Consider the following 12,918-nt stretch of genomic DNA (forward strand, 5'->3'; position numbering starts at 1 on the left):
ACTGTGGGGGTAAAATGAGTAGCCGGTTTATTCCAGGGCAGAGCGGGTTCACTTGGCATCAATCCAGGTGGATCATATAAAGGCTTTTAATTGGGTTTCTTGTATTAGCGTCTTGTGGATTATTGTGGCCTTGGAGTCTGGTAATAAAGACAGCCTGCAGATTGGGGCTAAAGATTCCAGAGCACAATTTATGTTTTGGCAATTATGTTTGTTTAACACAATCCCATTCATTTGCAGACACCAGGCATTGTGGAGTGAATTTTTCATGGTTGTGGTAATCGCATTTGTGCATGACACTCACAATGATAATCGTGGCTTTGTGCTGCTTTTATTTATTTATATACTTTGTTTTTTTTGTTTTTCAGAACAGAGTCTGTGGCTGAGAAAATGCTCACAAATTGGTTCACTTTTCTGCTGTACAAATTCCTCAAGGTAAGAAGATTGTTTGCATTTGGAACAAAGCAAAAATGTAGCCACATATTCAGGATTGGGGGGGACCAAATGTAATAATTTCAATTAAAATTTACCATTGAAAAAACATATCTGTCAACCGCTAATTTTGAATATTGCAGAAGATGTGACCACCTCAATATCTCTGGTGGTTACAGCCCTTGAAGATCACTCACATTCAAGGTCATTTGGCACATGCACTGTTGTGTCCAGAGAAATCTTGCAGGAAGATTGTTAGTGGTGCACTGCAAATGTCTATGTATATGTGTATGTGAGTGTGTGTGCATACACTTTTAATCAAAGAGGGTTTAAAGTTGGCCGAGTCTTGCTGACTCCAGTGCTTATCTGTGCCTTTAATGAGACAGTCGGCTTAGCCCCAGGTGCTTCTCTTTTGTACATACTGCACTGTTACCGTCAGAACCACAGCGTTACTCTCTGCCTCTGGATTTACAACTAACACCTGCCATTAACCACTTAATAAACACATCTGCTGTGATTAGATCATGGCTGGTGCAATTTCACAACTGTACATAAATCGAATGCATAGAATAGGCTATAAATCCTGGAAGTCTAGGCTTAGTTTCAGTTCAGTTTAGTTTAATGGACTAGACGTGAGTGACTGAAGCTGAAACATCACTCAGGAGCTTCAGGATTCATTTAAGCTCAAAATAGACTCTACTGCAGGAGAAGGACTTCATTGTGACCACATGCATGTGAAACCATAACATTATTATTGTTTTATCGAGCAGTGCTTGACCAGCTGCCCAGACTGCAAGTCATTGTTGGAAAAGGGAAGGACTGATGTCCATTTCTCATTTAAACAAGCATATTTCCTTCAAATTCTGATACAGACTAAATAAAATATATCTTTAACAGGGGGTCAATGGCACTAATTATTGTTTGATCTCAAACCAATTTTGTCAATACTTATTTTGTGAACTTAAACCAAAGCTAAAGTTCAGCTAAATGTTTCAATGTCCTTCCCACTTTAAAATGTGTTAAATAAAATTAAAATGTAATGACAAAAAATATTTGACTATGTACATCAATAATAAGCATTTTAAAGGCTTTGCAATGTAAGGCATCGTAAAGTATGTAAATACATTAATATGGTACTATATGCATGTAATAATAGACCAGGCTTACAGTTCAACACTCAGTTTTATACTTTATGTAACAGAGGGTCCCTGCTTTGCCTCTCTATCCACCTCTGATCTAGCTCAACCATAATTGAAATCCAAATGAGTGAAATTGTGCCATGAATTCTTGTCCTAGAGTCACTCTTCACTGCTGAAAAGCTCCATCAAAAGCATATACATTACTGTTATTGAATGAGGGAATGACAGCCCATGCCCTCTGTTGGTGGTTGGTGTGAAATTTAAGAATGTGAAAATGACACAGTTCTTTTTATTCTCTTGTGTAGGAGTGTGCCGGGGAGCCCCTGTTCTCGCTTTTCTGTGCCATAAAGCAACAGATGGAAAAAGGCCCCATCGACTCGATCACCGGAGAAGCCCGCTACTCACTGAGCGAAGACAAGCTCATCAGACAGCAAATTGATTACAAGACTCTGGTAAGGACCTGATGCCCAGGCGTGCTGAGAGATGGAAGAAAAAAGAGAATGTTTTGTAAGCAGAGAAAGATACAGGAGGAGAGAAGTAAACTGAAATGGGAAATGGAGAGAGAGACAAGGATATAGGGATAAGAAAAGGCTAAGTGGTGTGAAACTGTGCATGTAGAAGCAGACAGGTGTGGAGGTGGAGAGGGAGGTATAGGATGATTTGTTTGGGGTGACTTGGCATGCAATGCCCACTACCTGTCTTCATACCTGACAGGGAACACACAGGCTTGTTTTGACCTTTGACCTCTACAGCATCCTGTGGAGATTGGCAGTGTCGTGTTCTGGGGGACACTGTGACAGTCATGTGCGGGGCCCGTGTTGTCAGGGCGGGCTGTTTACTGGGACAGCACATCAGGAGGGCAATCTGTATTCTGCATGAAGAATGGCGAGACTCGCACTTCTCCATTCAGGGAACACACAAACTGAAAACAAAAATGTAAACTTAAGTTGTTATGGATAAAAGTGTCTGCCAAATGCATAATTTAATTGTATTGTAAATTGAGACAAAGGTAGAGAGAAAACGAATGTGGAGACTAGTATCTCCTCTTGGCATCTGGCCTGTTCCTCTCAACACAACGCTGATTTGATGACTGTAGGAGCCATTTCAGCTTCATCATTCTGTACTCACTTCCAAAACACTTGACAAACAGCTGCAGACTCACTGTATGTGATATTAGCCACCACCAATAGCAAATTCTGTATTCCTCAGCAGTGACTTTATTGATCATTAAAGTGCTTGCGAGGTGAGAACTGTCCCTCATACTTCTTTTAAACATTTTCCTGCAATTAATTTAGCTCCAACCATTTAATGAACAGACCGAATCATCAAACTTTGTCTGGTAGATACTTTTAAGGCTTACTCATGCATTTGGCAGACACTTTTATCCATGGAGACTTCCAGTGTGTTCAAGGTATTTATTTTATCACTATGTGTGTTTCCTGGTAATCAACCCATGACCTTGGTGTTACTAGCACAATATTAACCTGCTGAGCTGCAGGAACTCACAATGTGCTATGCATTTTTTACAATAAACTTTAAACTGGAGAAATTACAGTAGTAAAATTTCCCACTGACACAATGTTTGGCATAAAAAAAATTGCATACTAAGTTGTGTTTGGTCTTTATCAAAGATCACCTTGCAAGTACAAGTAGTCCTTGCAGGAAATGCAAATCTAGATATTTCTTAAAAACATTAGGTCACCTTAACACTGATCCCAGCCCTGAATTAAAGTGAGATTCTGTTTTTGGTTGAAAAGCTGTATTGATAGTGTTTTAGTGCAAGACATTGTTTAGTCTTGGCCCTTAAAGGAATGGTTCACCCAAAAATTAAAATTCTCTCATCATTTACTCACCCTTATGCCATCCCGGATGTGAATTACTTTCTTCAGCAGAACACAAATTAAGATTTTTAGAAGAATTTCTCTGCTTTTTTGGTCCATACAATTCAAGTGAATGGGTGCCAAAAGCTCCAAAAATCAAATCGGTCAGCATAAAAGTAATCCATATGACTCCAGTGGTTAAATCCATGTCTTCAGAAGTGATTTGATAGGTGTGGGTGAGAAACAGATCAGTATTTTAGTACATTTTTACTATAAATTCTCCTCCATGCTCAGTCAATCTCCACTTTAAATTTTACTTTTACATTCTTCATGCGTATGCCCCCTACTGGGCAGAGAAAATAATTTCTAGCAAATAATGGCTTTAATATTGATCTGTTTCTCATCCACACCTATCCTATCACTTCTGAAGATATGAGTCTTCTGGATTACTTTTATGCTGCCTTTACCTGCTTTTAGGTTACATACAAATTTTGCACCCATTCATTGATTGTATGGACCTACAGAGCTGAAATATTCTTCAAAAAATCTTAATTTGTGTTCTACTGAAGAAAGAAAGTCATACACATCTGGGCTGGCATGAGTGTGAGTAAATCAGAGAATTTTCATTTTTGGGTGGACTATTCCTTTAATGTTTAGATGTTATTCTATGGGGACATGCACTTCATCCCTTCTAACGATTTGGCAAAGACTTTCCTTAAAACCCACATACATTTCATTTAATTGTATTGATTTTAGTTTTGGTCCTTCAGGAGAGTCACTGATACCACTGGACATTATGTAAATGAGGTCTCCTAATGTGCACGTCGTTATTTCATGATAACAGATGCCAGCAAGAGCCCTCTGAGGCTCTATATTCTGTCTCCATCGTGAGTTTTTTTTTGTTTTTGTTTTTTTGACTGAACTATGTAATTTCGTCTCATGATGGTGGTGGTAGTGTTGGCATTAATGACGGCTGTCATCAGAGATGGAGAGTCTGACAGCAACTAAGATGAGGAATATTAGTGTGTTAATTGCAGACTGGTGCGAGCTGAGGTGGTTAAGGTGACAACTCCCTCATTGTGGCCAATGGGATTTTACGCTCACATTGTTACATCAGCTGCTCAAGTTCATTTATTCAGAAACACACAATAAACATTTGACAGATTCCACCTTGAAGAATAGAAGCTCTGATCTGTTCTCTTTAGACTTTTTTTTTATTTTTAAAGTAATCATTCACCCAAAAATGGAAATTCTGTCATCATTTACTCACCCTAATGTTGTTTTAAATCTATATGACTCACTTCCTTCTGTGGAACACAAAAGGAGATGTCAGGCAGAATGACAACCTTAGTCACCATTCACTTTTATTGTATGAAAAAGAGGATGCAATGAAAGTGAATGGTGACTGATCAGTCCCCCTGAGACATATTATGAACACTGTTGTCAGCTCTGTGTAGGGCTTGATTAAACCTTTTTACAGAAATAATGATCTTTTGTTCAAAATGAATCTAAATACTTCCAATTATCCTGTATGCATAAACAGATGCATTTTAGCACTATTTAAACGTATCTGAAGAAAAAGAAATGCATTTCAAATCATGTGGATTAATTCTGTTCCTGTGTTGTGTAGGTGGTGAACTGCATGCATCCAGACAATGAGAAAAGCCCAGAGGTACAGGTGAAGGTACTAAACTGTGACACTATCAGCCAGGTGAAAGAGAAGATTCTGGATGCCATCTACAAGAACGTCCCCTATTCTCACCGACAAAAAGCCTCTGACATGGACCTGGGTTAGACTTACATTTATTTATTTATATTCAAAGTATACTTTTTATCATTATGTGCATTCGCTGGGAATCAAACCTTTGACCTTTTACCAACACTTTTACCAATACTTGTTTTAAAATCTGTATTTTCTTCTGTAATGAGATTTTATTTCAATGCCAAGATTCAAATTTGGATGTTTTGTGGTCAAGGGTTATTTTGTTGTGTTCCTCGGGTTAGCATTCAAATCTTGGTGGTTTATAAATGTATTCCTCTCTCGCCTGTCATGGCAGAGTCTTCAGATGCTCAGTGCTTATTGAGCAGCATGTAGTCCCATGATCATATTGATTTCAAGTCACCTTTAATGACAGCTGGATTTAAATTCAGTTTTTATTTTCCTTTTTTAATAAGGCCTCTGCTTGTCCACCCTCTCCAGATTTGGTATGTAAATCTGACATTAACCAAGATGTTTCTCACACACACTCAAGCCTAAAATGTGTTATGTGTTATTTAGTGGACAAGGATTTGGAGCACAATTGTGATGAGGATCCATGAATTGCTCCTCCTGGGATTCAAACCAGTGTCTTTGGGATAATTAGCCCAATTTTTTAACTACCACTCTACCACCAAAACGTAGTAGTAGTTTGCAGACACTTTCTTATTCAAAGAGACTTAAGCTGTGTCCAAATATGGCATTCCTACTATATAGTATGCCTAAAACAGTATGCCAATGAATTAGCATGTCAGAATCTTCAGTATTCATAAAATAGTAGGCGAGAAATACCTGGAAGGCCTAATTTTTCCATAGAGATTCTGAAGTGCGCATCCACTGGACACTTTACGATCCAATAATGTCCCTGGAGCTTAGGAGACGTCACATTCAAACCAATGATTTAAAAAAAAAAAAAAACATCAGAGAACCGCGAGTCGGGTGACTCTGTTAGTGATGTACAGTATATACCAAGAAAGTTGTTCCTTATGGTTAAATAGTGCTTGTTTAACAAAACCAGAGTAGATTATTTTTGCAGTTGTTACTACATCACGAGACAATGCCCACATTCCCAGATGTTTGGAATGTATTCATACTACTCACCTGCATACTTAACATACCGGTCGAGAAGTGCGTTCTCTATCAAATTCAGTACAGACTGTACTCTGACAGTATGTGATATTGGACACAACCTTATTGTAAAAAGCAGGGACAGTGTCCTTGGATCTAAGTAATTTAAGGAAATCTTGGAATAACAAATGTCTCAGTTACTGTTGTAACCTCCGTTCCCTGTTGTGTCGATGTAGTGACACTAGGGGTTGCTCTTGGGAGCCCCAAACACCTCTAATCTTTGAGAAAAGGCCAGTGAGAATTGGCGTGTGGAATTTGCATGCCACTCCCTCGGACATACGGGTATAAAAGGAGTTGGCTCGCAACCACTCATTCAGGTTTTGTGCTGAGGAGCTGAGACAAGGTCCCAGCCATTTCAGTGGATAGTACAGCATTGTGGAAAGAGGGATACAACGTCTCATTCCCTCCATCAGGAAACGGAGGTTACAACAGTAACCGAGACATTCCCCTCTGTCACTCACTCGACGTTGTGTCGATGTAGTGACACTAGGGGTCCCTATAGAAAAACGCCACAACAGTTGGACCGTGTTATGTGAACTGCCGATGTAGGTGCAAGCAAGCTGCTACGTGCATAATAGCAGGTGCATCAGTCCGCACGTCACCTCCCCTAATGCCGCACAAGACGTCATGTAGTTCCCCACATCCCGGGGGAGGGGGGGGTGATGAAACTAGCATGGAAGCAGGCCGCACCAGCCGTGGCCTTTTCTCTCTATGTTTTCTCTCCACAGAGTATTAGATTCGGCTGGGCCATCTAACGCTATTACATGTGCCGGGGAAGGTGTTCTTTGCTTTTCCTATTCTTTAAGGGGGAAAAGACCCCACGGAGACCACATCCTGCCCGAAGGGGAGGTAACGTGGCAATATGTCACGTGGGCTCACCAGCTGCACATGGAAGAGGCGCGGTGGTAGGTCCTGCCTCGAAGGGGAGCTCTACAAACACAGCGACCAGGGCAGAGGGAGCCCTGCCCAAGGGAGACACGGGTCTGCCGTAGGGAGACTGTACCGCGGAAAATACATCACAGGGGGTTACCGGAGTAACCGGCACCGGTGGAGCACCTATCCCAGTACAGGGCATATTAGTACCCATAGTGGGACCGGCTGCGAATTCCTCCACCGAATTCACGAGCCACAGGGCTAGGAAGGAAGGACATCCAGGGTTCACGGTTCGTGAACTCGCATGGGAGAAGAAGTGCACGTCTTTGCCTCATGGAGGGGAAAGGCGCTATATGCAAGTGATACACCCGGCCAGCTGTTCCGTATTACCAAACTTACCTGTAAGTTTATCCCTGAAGGGGGTCATGGTCTCAGGACCACATGAGAGTCTACCAGACCAAACTCCAGGCAGGTATCGCTGACGGAGAATGCCTGCAGGTCCTCAACGCCACGTCGAGGAGCCTTGCTTCGTCTCGAACTCGTGGCTGCGCTGAAGGGGCCCTCGAAGCACTTACCTTGCTCCATGTACCTGGAGTTGGGGGGGGTCGGCGACGGGGGAGGAGGGACTTTTTGACCGTCCTCGTAGCTCGTAACAACCGCTTGGCCATGTGAGTATGGTGCGGTCGGGCGCGCGAAGGCGGGGGGGACTTCCAAGTCGCAGTTGGTCAGTGTCCGGTCGCCGTGATAACGGCTGTCGTAAACACTGACCCAAGGAGTGAGGAAACCGCTCTTTTTTTGAAAGTGTGGGTAGCGCAACCCGTTCGGGGTGTGGCGAACCTAAAACAAAAGGGAACATAAGATTTACCTCCCGGCCCTCCACCAGGAGGACAGAGTGTTCTGGATACCAGCTCCATGGTAGCAGCGGACATCTCACTCCCTGGGTCGTCCATCTCAGGGGCACTTAGGAGCCTTCCGAGTCCTTGCGCCCGGTCGTGAGGCAGGGGGCGTCAGCTTCCTGCGGGGGGCTCTACGCTGGGGCCGAGAACTGGGCTCAGGCTGTTGCGGAGCCGCCTGGGCTTTCGCCGCCACAGGGGGATGCCCTCGGTGAGCAGATGGGGTACGGGATCTTGAACCGCACTGGGGCAAGATGTGCTGTATCGCCTCAGTCTGCTTCTTCACCACCGAGAACTGCTGGGCAAAGTCCTCGACGGTGTCGCCGAATAGGCCGATCTGGGAGATGGGATCATTGAGAAAGCGAGCCTTGTCTGCGTCCCTCATCTCGACCAGATTCAGCCACAGGTGGCGTTCCTGGACCACCAAGGTGGACATGGCCTGCCCGAGTGCTCACGCCGTGACCTTCGTCGCCCAGAGGGTGAGGTCGGTCGCCGAGCGCAGCTCCTGCATCACATTGGGATCAGGACTACCCATGTGCAGCTCTTTCAGTGCCTTGGCCTGGTGTACTTGCAGGAGGGCCATGGCATGCAGGACGGAGACGGCCTGTCCAGCGGCACTGTAGGCTTTAGTCACCAGAGACGACGTAGTCCTACAGGCCCTGGAGGGGAGCTCCGGACGATCCCACCAGGTGGCGGCGTTTTGCGGGCAGAGATGCACCGCAACTGCCTTATCCACCTGAGGGATCTCTGCATACCCGTGGGCCGCCCCGCTGTCGAGGGTAGTGAGAGTGGACGAGCTGGGAATTCGGGTTCGGGCAGAAAAAGGTGCTCTCCCGGACCTCGTCAGCTCGTCGTGCATTTCCGGGAAGGGGGGGGGGGCGTGGCTGTGAGCGGCACCCCAAGCCCAGGAACCAGTCATCTAGCCGCAAGGGCTCAGGGGAGGGTGGAGGATTCCAGTCCAACCCGACACTCGCGGCGGCCCGGGCAAGCATGGCGGTCAGCTCTGCGTCGGCCTCAGACTGGGCGGGCAGATCCAAAGGTGGCAGCCCAGTCGAGTCCACGGTGTCTGACATCGCCAGTGCACTCTCCGAAGCAGCGATCGAGGACTCATCCTGCTCGCGAGCCCCGAAAGAGATGTTAAGCTGGCCGTGAGGCGAGCTGGTCTCATCTCGGAACTCGACAGGGGCAGACGAGCGTGCTGGGGAATGGGAGGTCTGCGGGGAATTACCCGGCGAGACCGTGCCCATTGAAATCCCCAAATCGCCTCCAGCGCCAGCCGGGCTGGCCTCGTACCCGTAGGTAGAGGGTGCAGTGCAGGGGGCGGCTGGAGTGGCTTTCCCTCGGAGGAAGGAAAGCCGCGACCACAACGTTGCCATGGTCATGTTCTTGCAATGAGAACACAAACCATCCACGAATGCTGCCTCAGTGTGAGCGCGGTCCAGACACGTGAGGCAGCGCCCGTGGCCGTCGGAGGTGGAGAGATAATGACCGCATCCAGGAATCACACAAAGACGGAAAGGCATCTTTAAAAAGACATTCACATCAATGTGTTGCTCTGATAGAGGAAAATATACTCTTTGCAGAAATAAATACTCTCTCAGTAGCGCTGTCGAAGCGTCCAGGGGCGTAGTCTGCACTAAGCGTGCAGAAGGAGAGAAAGCCGCTGAAATTTGCCATATATCCAACAGCATACGCTTCTTTCTGAGGTGAATGGACCGGCATGGAATTCAGCTCGCTGACACACAACCGCTCGGCTTTGAAGAAAAAATCTGAATGAGTGGTTGTGAGCCAGCTCCTTTTATACCCGTATGTCTGGGGGAGTGGCATGCAAATTCCACTCGCCAATTCTCATTGGCCTTTTCTCAAAGATTAGAGGTGTTTGGGGCTCCCAAGAGCGACCCCTAGTGTCACTACATCGACACAACGTCGAGTGAGTGACAGAAGGGGAACCAGGTTGTACATCCACCATCCAACTCCGATCTATGCACTAACACCGCATTTTACACACAGACAGTTTCTTATCAAAAACAACTTTCAGCACTTTAATGTCAGTCCATCAACTGTGACAATCACATACATACTTAATTGACAGGTGGGAGATTCACACACTGGGAAAAAACATCCCCACTGATCTGCACCAATCTATTTTTCCACATTTTGCAAATGAGACCTTTACCAAAATCCACTAGCAACAGATTTTCAAACAGCCCAAATTGTATTTTCTATCTGATTTTTTTTTTTTTTTTTTTTGTGAAAATAGCATATTTCTAAATGCTATAGTGCAACGCTAGTCTGTCCATGAGGGAATGGTACTATGATAAGTGAAGAAAATGTTTCAGCTTCTTTGATGGGCTCTCCTGTGTAAAATGCTTTTATAGGCCCCACCGGGTAAGTGTGTTGTTTTATTTGGTGGGAGAATTAGATGATGTCTAAGGGAGTGTGTGAGTGTGTTGCGAGATAAAGCAACATGCTTCCCGGATGAGAGGAGGCATCTCGGCATTCCGTAAACAGATCTCATGGTCTCCTGAGCCCCTGCGCACTCCCTGGCCCTGATCTGGGGGCCAGATAAAGATAATGGGTAAAAGGAATGAGGTAGCCTCCATCTCCTCAAGCCCTCGGAGACAGATTGGACCAGAGTGTTTCTGTCCCCTGCCTTTGTTTTTAATTTTCCCTGTCACACTCCCCTGAGGGGAGGGAAGATAGAGGGAAAGAATAAGAGAGTGATGCAGACAAATCAATGCAATTGAACCCATCCCAGTCTCCATTCTAACCATCTCTTCATCTCTCTGGCTCTATTCTTTCCAGTTACATTCTGTTTTTGTCTTTTTCAGCAAGGATCTCATCCTTCCTGGTGCATCTCTCAGCAGAAGCTTCACAATGAAGCTCTCTTCATTCCCTCACACTTTGCTTTTTTTTACACTTCTGTTCTGCAGTCATCTTTTCTCTCACCATCTCCCTCCTCTTTTTGTTTCATTTAGTCTTATTTCATTTTGTTTCTTTTCGTTTAATATTCTAGTTTTGTCTGCTTTTTGTTTAGTCTTTTTTTCCTCTACTCTTGGTCTCTTTTCAATGTCTCTTATTTTCTTTTTGTTTAGTCTCCTCGTTTAGTCTTTTCTTTTTGTCTCTTTTCTGTTTTGTCTCTTATTTTCTTTTTATGTAGTCTTTTCATTTTGTCTCTTTTCTTTGTTCTGTTTGTTTACTCTTCTGTTTGCACTTCCCAAGCTGAAGCACATTTGCATGTTTATTGACGGCTGTGCTGTAGTGAGATATAAAAACAATGGTCGTGTCTCTCCTTGAGATTCAGAGTTTTCCTCATCACAGAGAGACATGTTTCATCATCCTGCCTGTGATTGCTGTTTTGCTTTTCTGGTTAGTATCAGAGCCAAAGAAAACAACGTGAAGAGGCCTCACTCCTCTAGTGTACCAATCATACCTTCATTTGCGATGAGGGAGTGTACAAAAAAAAAAAGACGTCTCTCTTGTTCCTGGCCATGTTATCTGTACATCACAGTGCAAAAGAATATGTTTATTTCATTAAATGCTGATTCTCATCTTTTGCACCGCTGTTTTTGCTGAGGCTGCAGACAGGTTCTGGTGGGCCCTGATGGCTTCAGGGAGGGTGGGAGAATATCTTCGCATTTTGTTGTGCATCTCTTGTGAGCTCAGAAACTACAGTAAGAGCATGCTCAGCGGGAGGCTTAACATGGTCGATCAGGGCCGTTTGGGCTCAGAAAGCTTGAAACACTACAGATGAAAAAGGAAGTGGCTTTCAGCAGTAGCTGTAATCACACCCATCGATCCACTGGCCACGAAGGCCTGGCTTTCTAACAAAGGGCAGAAGAGATTAATTTACCTTTCCTGGCTTCCACCCCTTTTCAAATGCTCCTTCACATACCCATATTTTCTCTCTTGTTTCTGTTTCTTTCTCTCTTTTTCAGTTTCTTTTCTTTTTTTTTAGTTTATAAGGTTTTGAAAGTAACTTATTGTTTTTTTTTTTTTTAATTTTCTCTCTTTTCAAAGCTGAAAGGTTTGCTGATTACCATCAACTATACTATAAATACTGTACTATACATGTATCTGTTGAGCTGAACTTTGCAAAAATGTATTGTGTCTCAGTGCTGAAGCTCAGTAATTGGATAATATTCCCTGTTCACTGCAGAAAATGAAGGGAATGTGACATTCTTTTGCTTTGGTAACTTGCTTTGGTTTGTTTTCTGGTTGCAGAGTGGCGTCAAGGCAGAGTGGTACGAGTCATCCTGCAGGACGAGGACGTCACCACAAAGATTGAGTGTGACTGGAAAAGACTCAACATACTGTCTCACTACCAGGTGAGATCCTGTGTCTGCACCAATCACTTCCAGACACACTCTAGGGCACACCTTCCTGCCTGGAAACTGCGTTTGTTACCATTATCTATTCTCACTTTGTGTAATTAGTTGTTCTCAACTTTTCCACACCATAGATACAAATTAACTATGGATTATTAACTAATAGTATTATTTAAAAGTATTACTGAATTAACTTTTTTGTAGAATGAAAGACAATTCTGTGAAGTAACTTAAAGGATTAGTTCACCAAAAATGAAAATGATCTCATCATTTTAGCACATAAAAGCTTGAAAAGACTCCAGTAGTTAAATGAATGTCTTCTAAAGTGATACGATCGCTTTGGGTGAGAATCAGATCGATATTTAAGTCCTCAATGGGACTCGGTTCCCCCCGCCTCTTACATGACTTAAGCACGCTAGCATGTTCACGTGAGAACTGACGTGATACAACCAGAAGTGAAGCTCGATTTGTTTACAAGAGAAATCTGTTTACAAGCTTAGTTGGTTTTGCTTTCATTTGAACAAGCCAGTGTGCTTACGTTATGCGAGACGC

General features: G+C 44.0%; 1 protein-coding gene across 2 annotated transcripts in view; it reads left to right on the forward strand.

Moving 5' to 3' along the window:
- Positions 1-12,918, forward strand: part of LOC127435092 (plexin-A4-like) — a 309,230-nt gene that overhangs the window by 266,622 nt on the left and 29,690 nt on the right. For both annotated transcript variants that reach the window (XM_051688268.1, XM_051688269.1), the window contains exons 23-26: positions 366-432; positions 1,874-2,020; positions 5,019-5,178; positions 12,263-12,366. In XM_051688268.1, coding sequence (XP_051544228.1) covers positions 366-432; positions 1,874-2,020; positions 5,019-5,178; positions 12,263-12,366 — 478 coding nt within the window. The remainder of the gene's footprint in view (positions 1-365; positions 433-1,873; positions 2,021-5,018; positions 5,179-12,262; positions 12,367-12,918) is intronic.

Source organism: Myxocyprinus asiaticus, chromosome 45, assembly GCF_019703515.2.
Source record: "Myxocyprinus asiaticus isolate MX2 ecotype Aquarium Trade chromosome 45, UBuf_Myxa_2, whole genome shotgun sequence".
NCBI classification, from domain to species: domain Eukaryota; kingdom Metazoa; phylum Chordata; class Actinopteri; order Cypriniformes; family Catostomidae; genus Myxocyprinus; species Myxocyprinus asiaticus.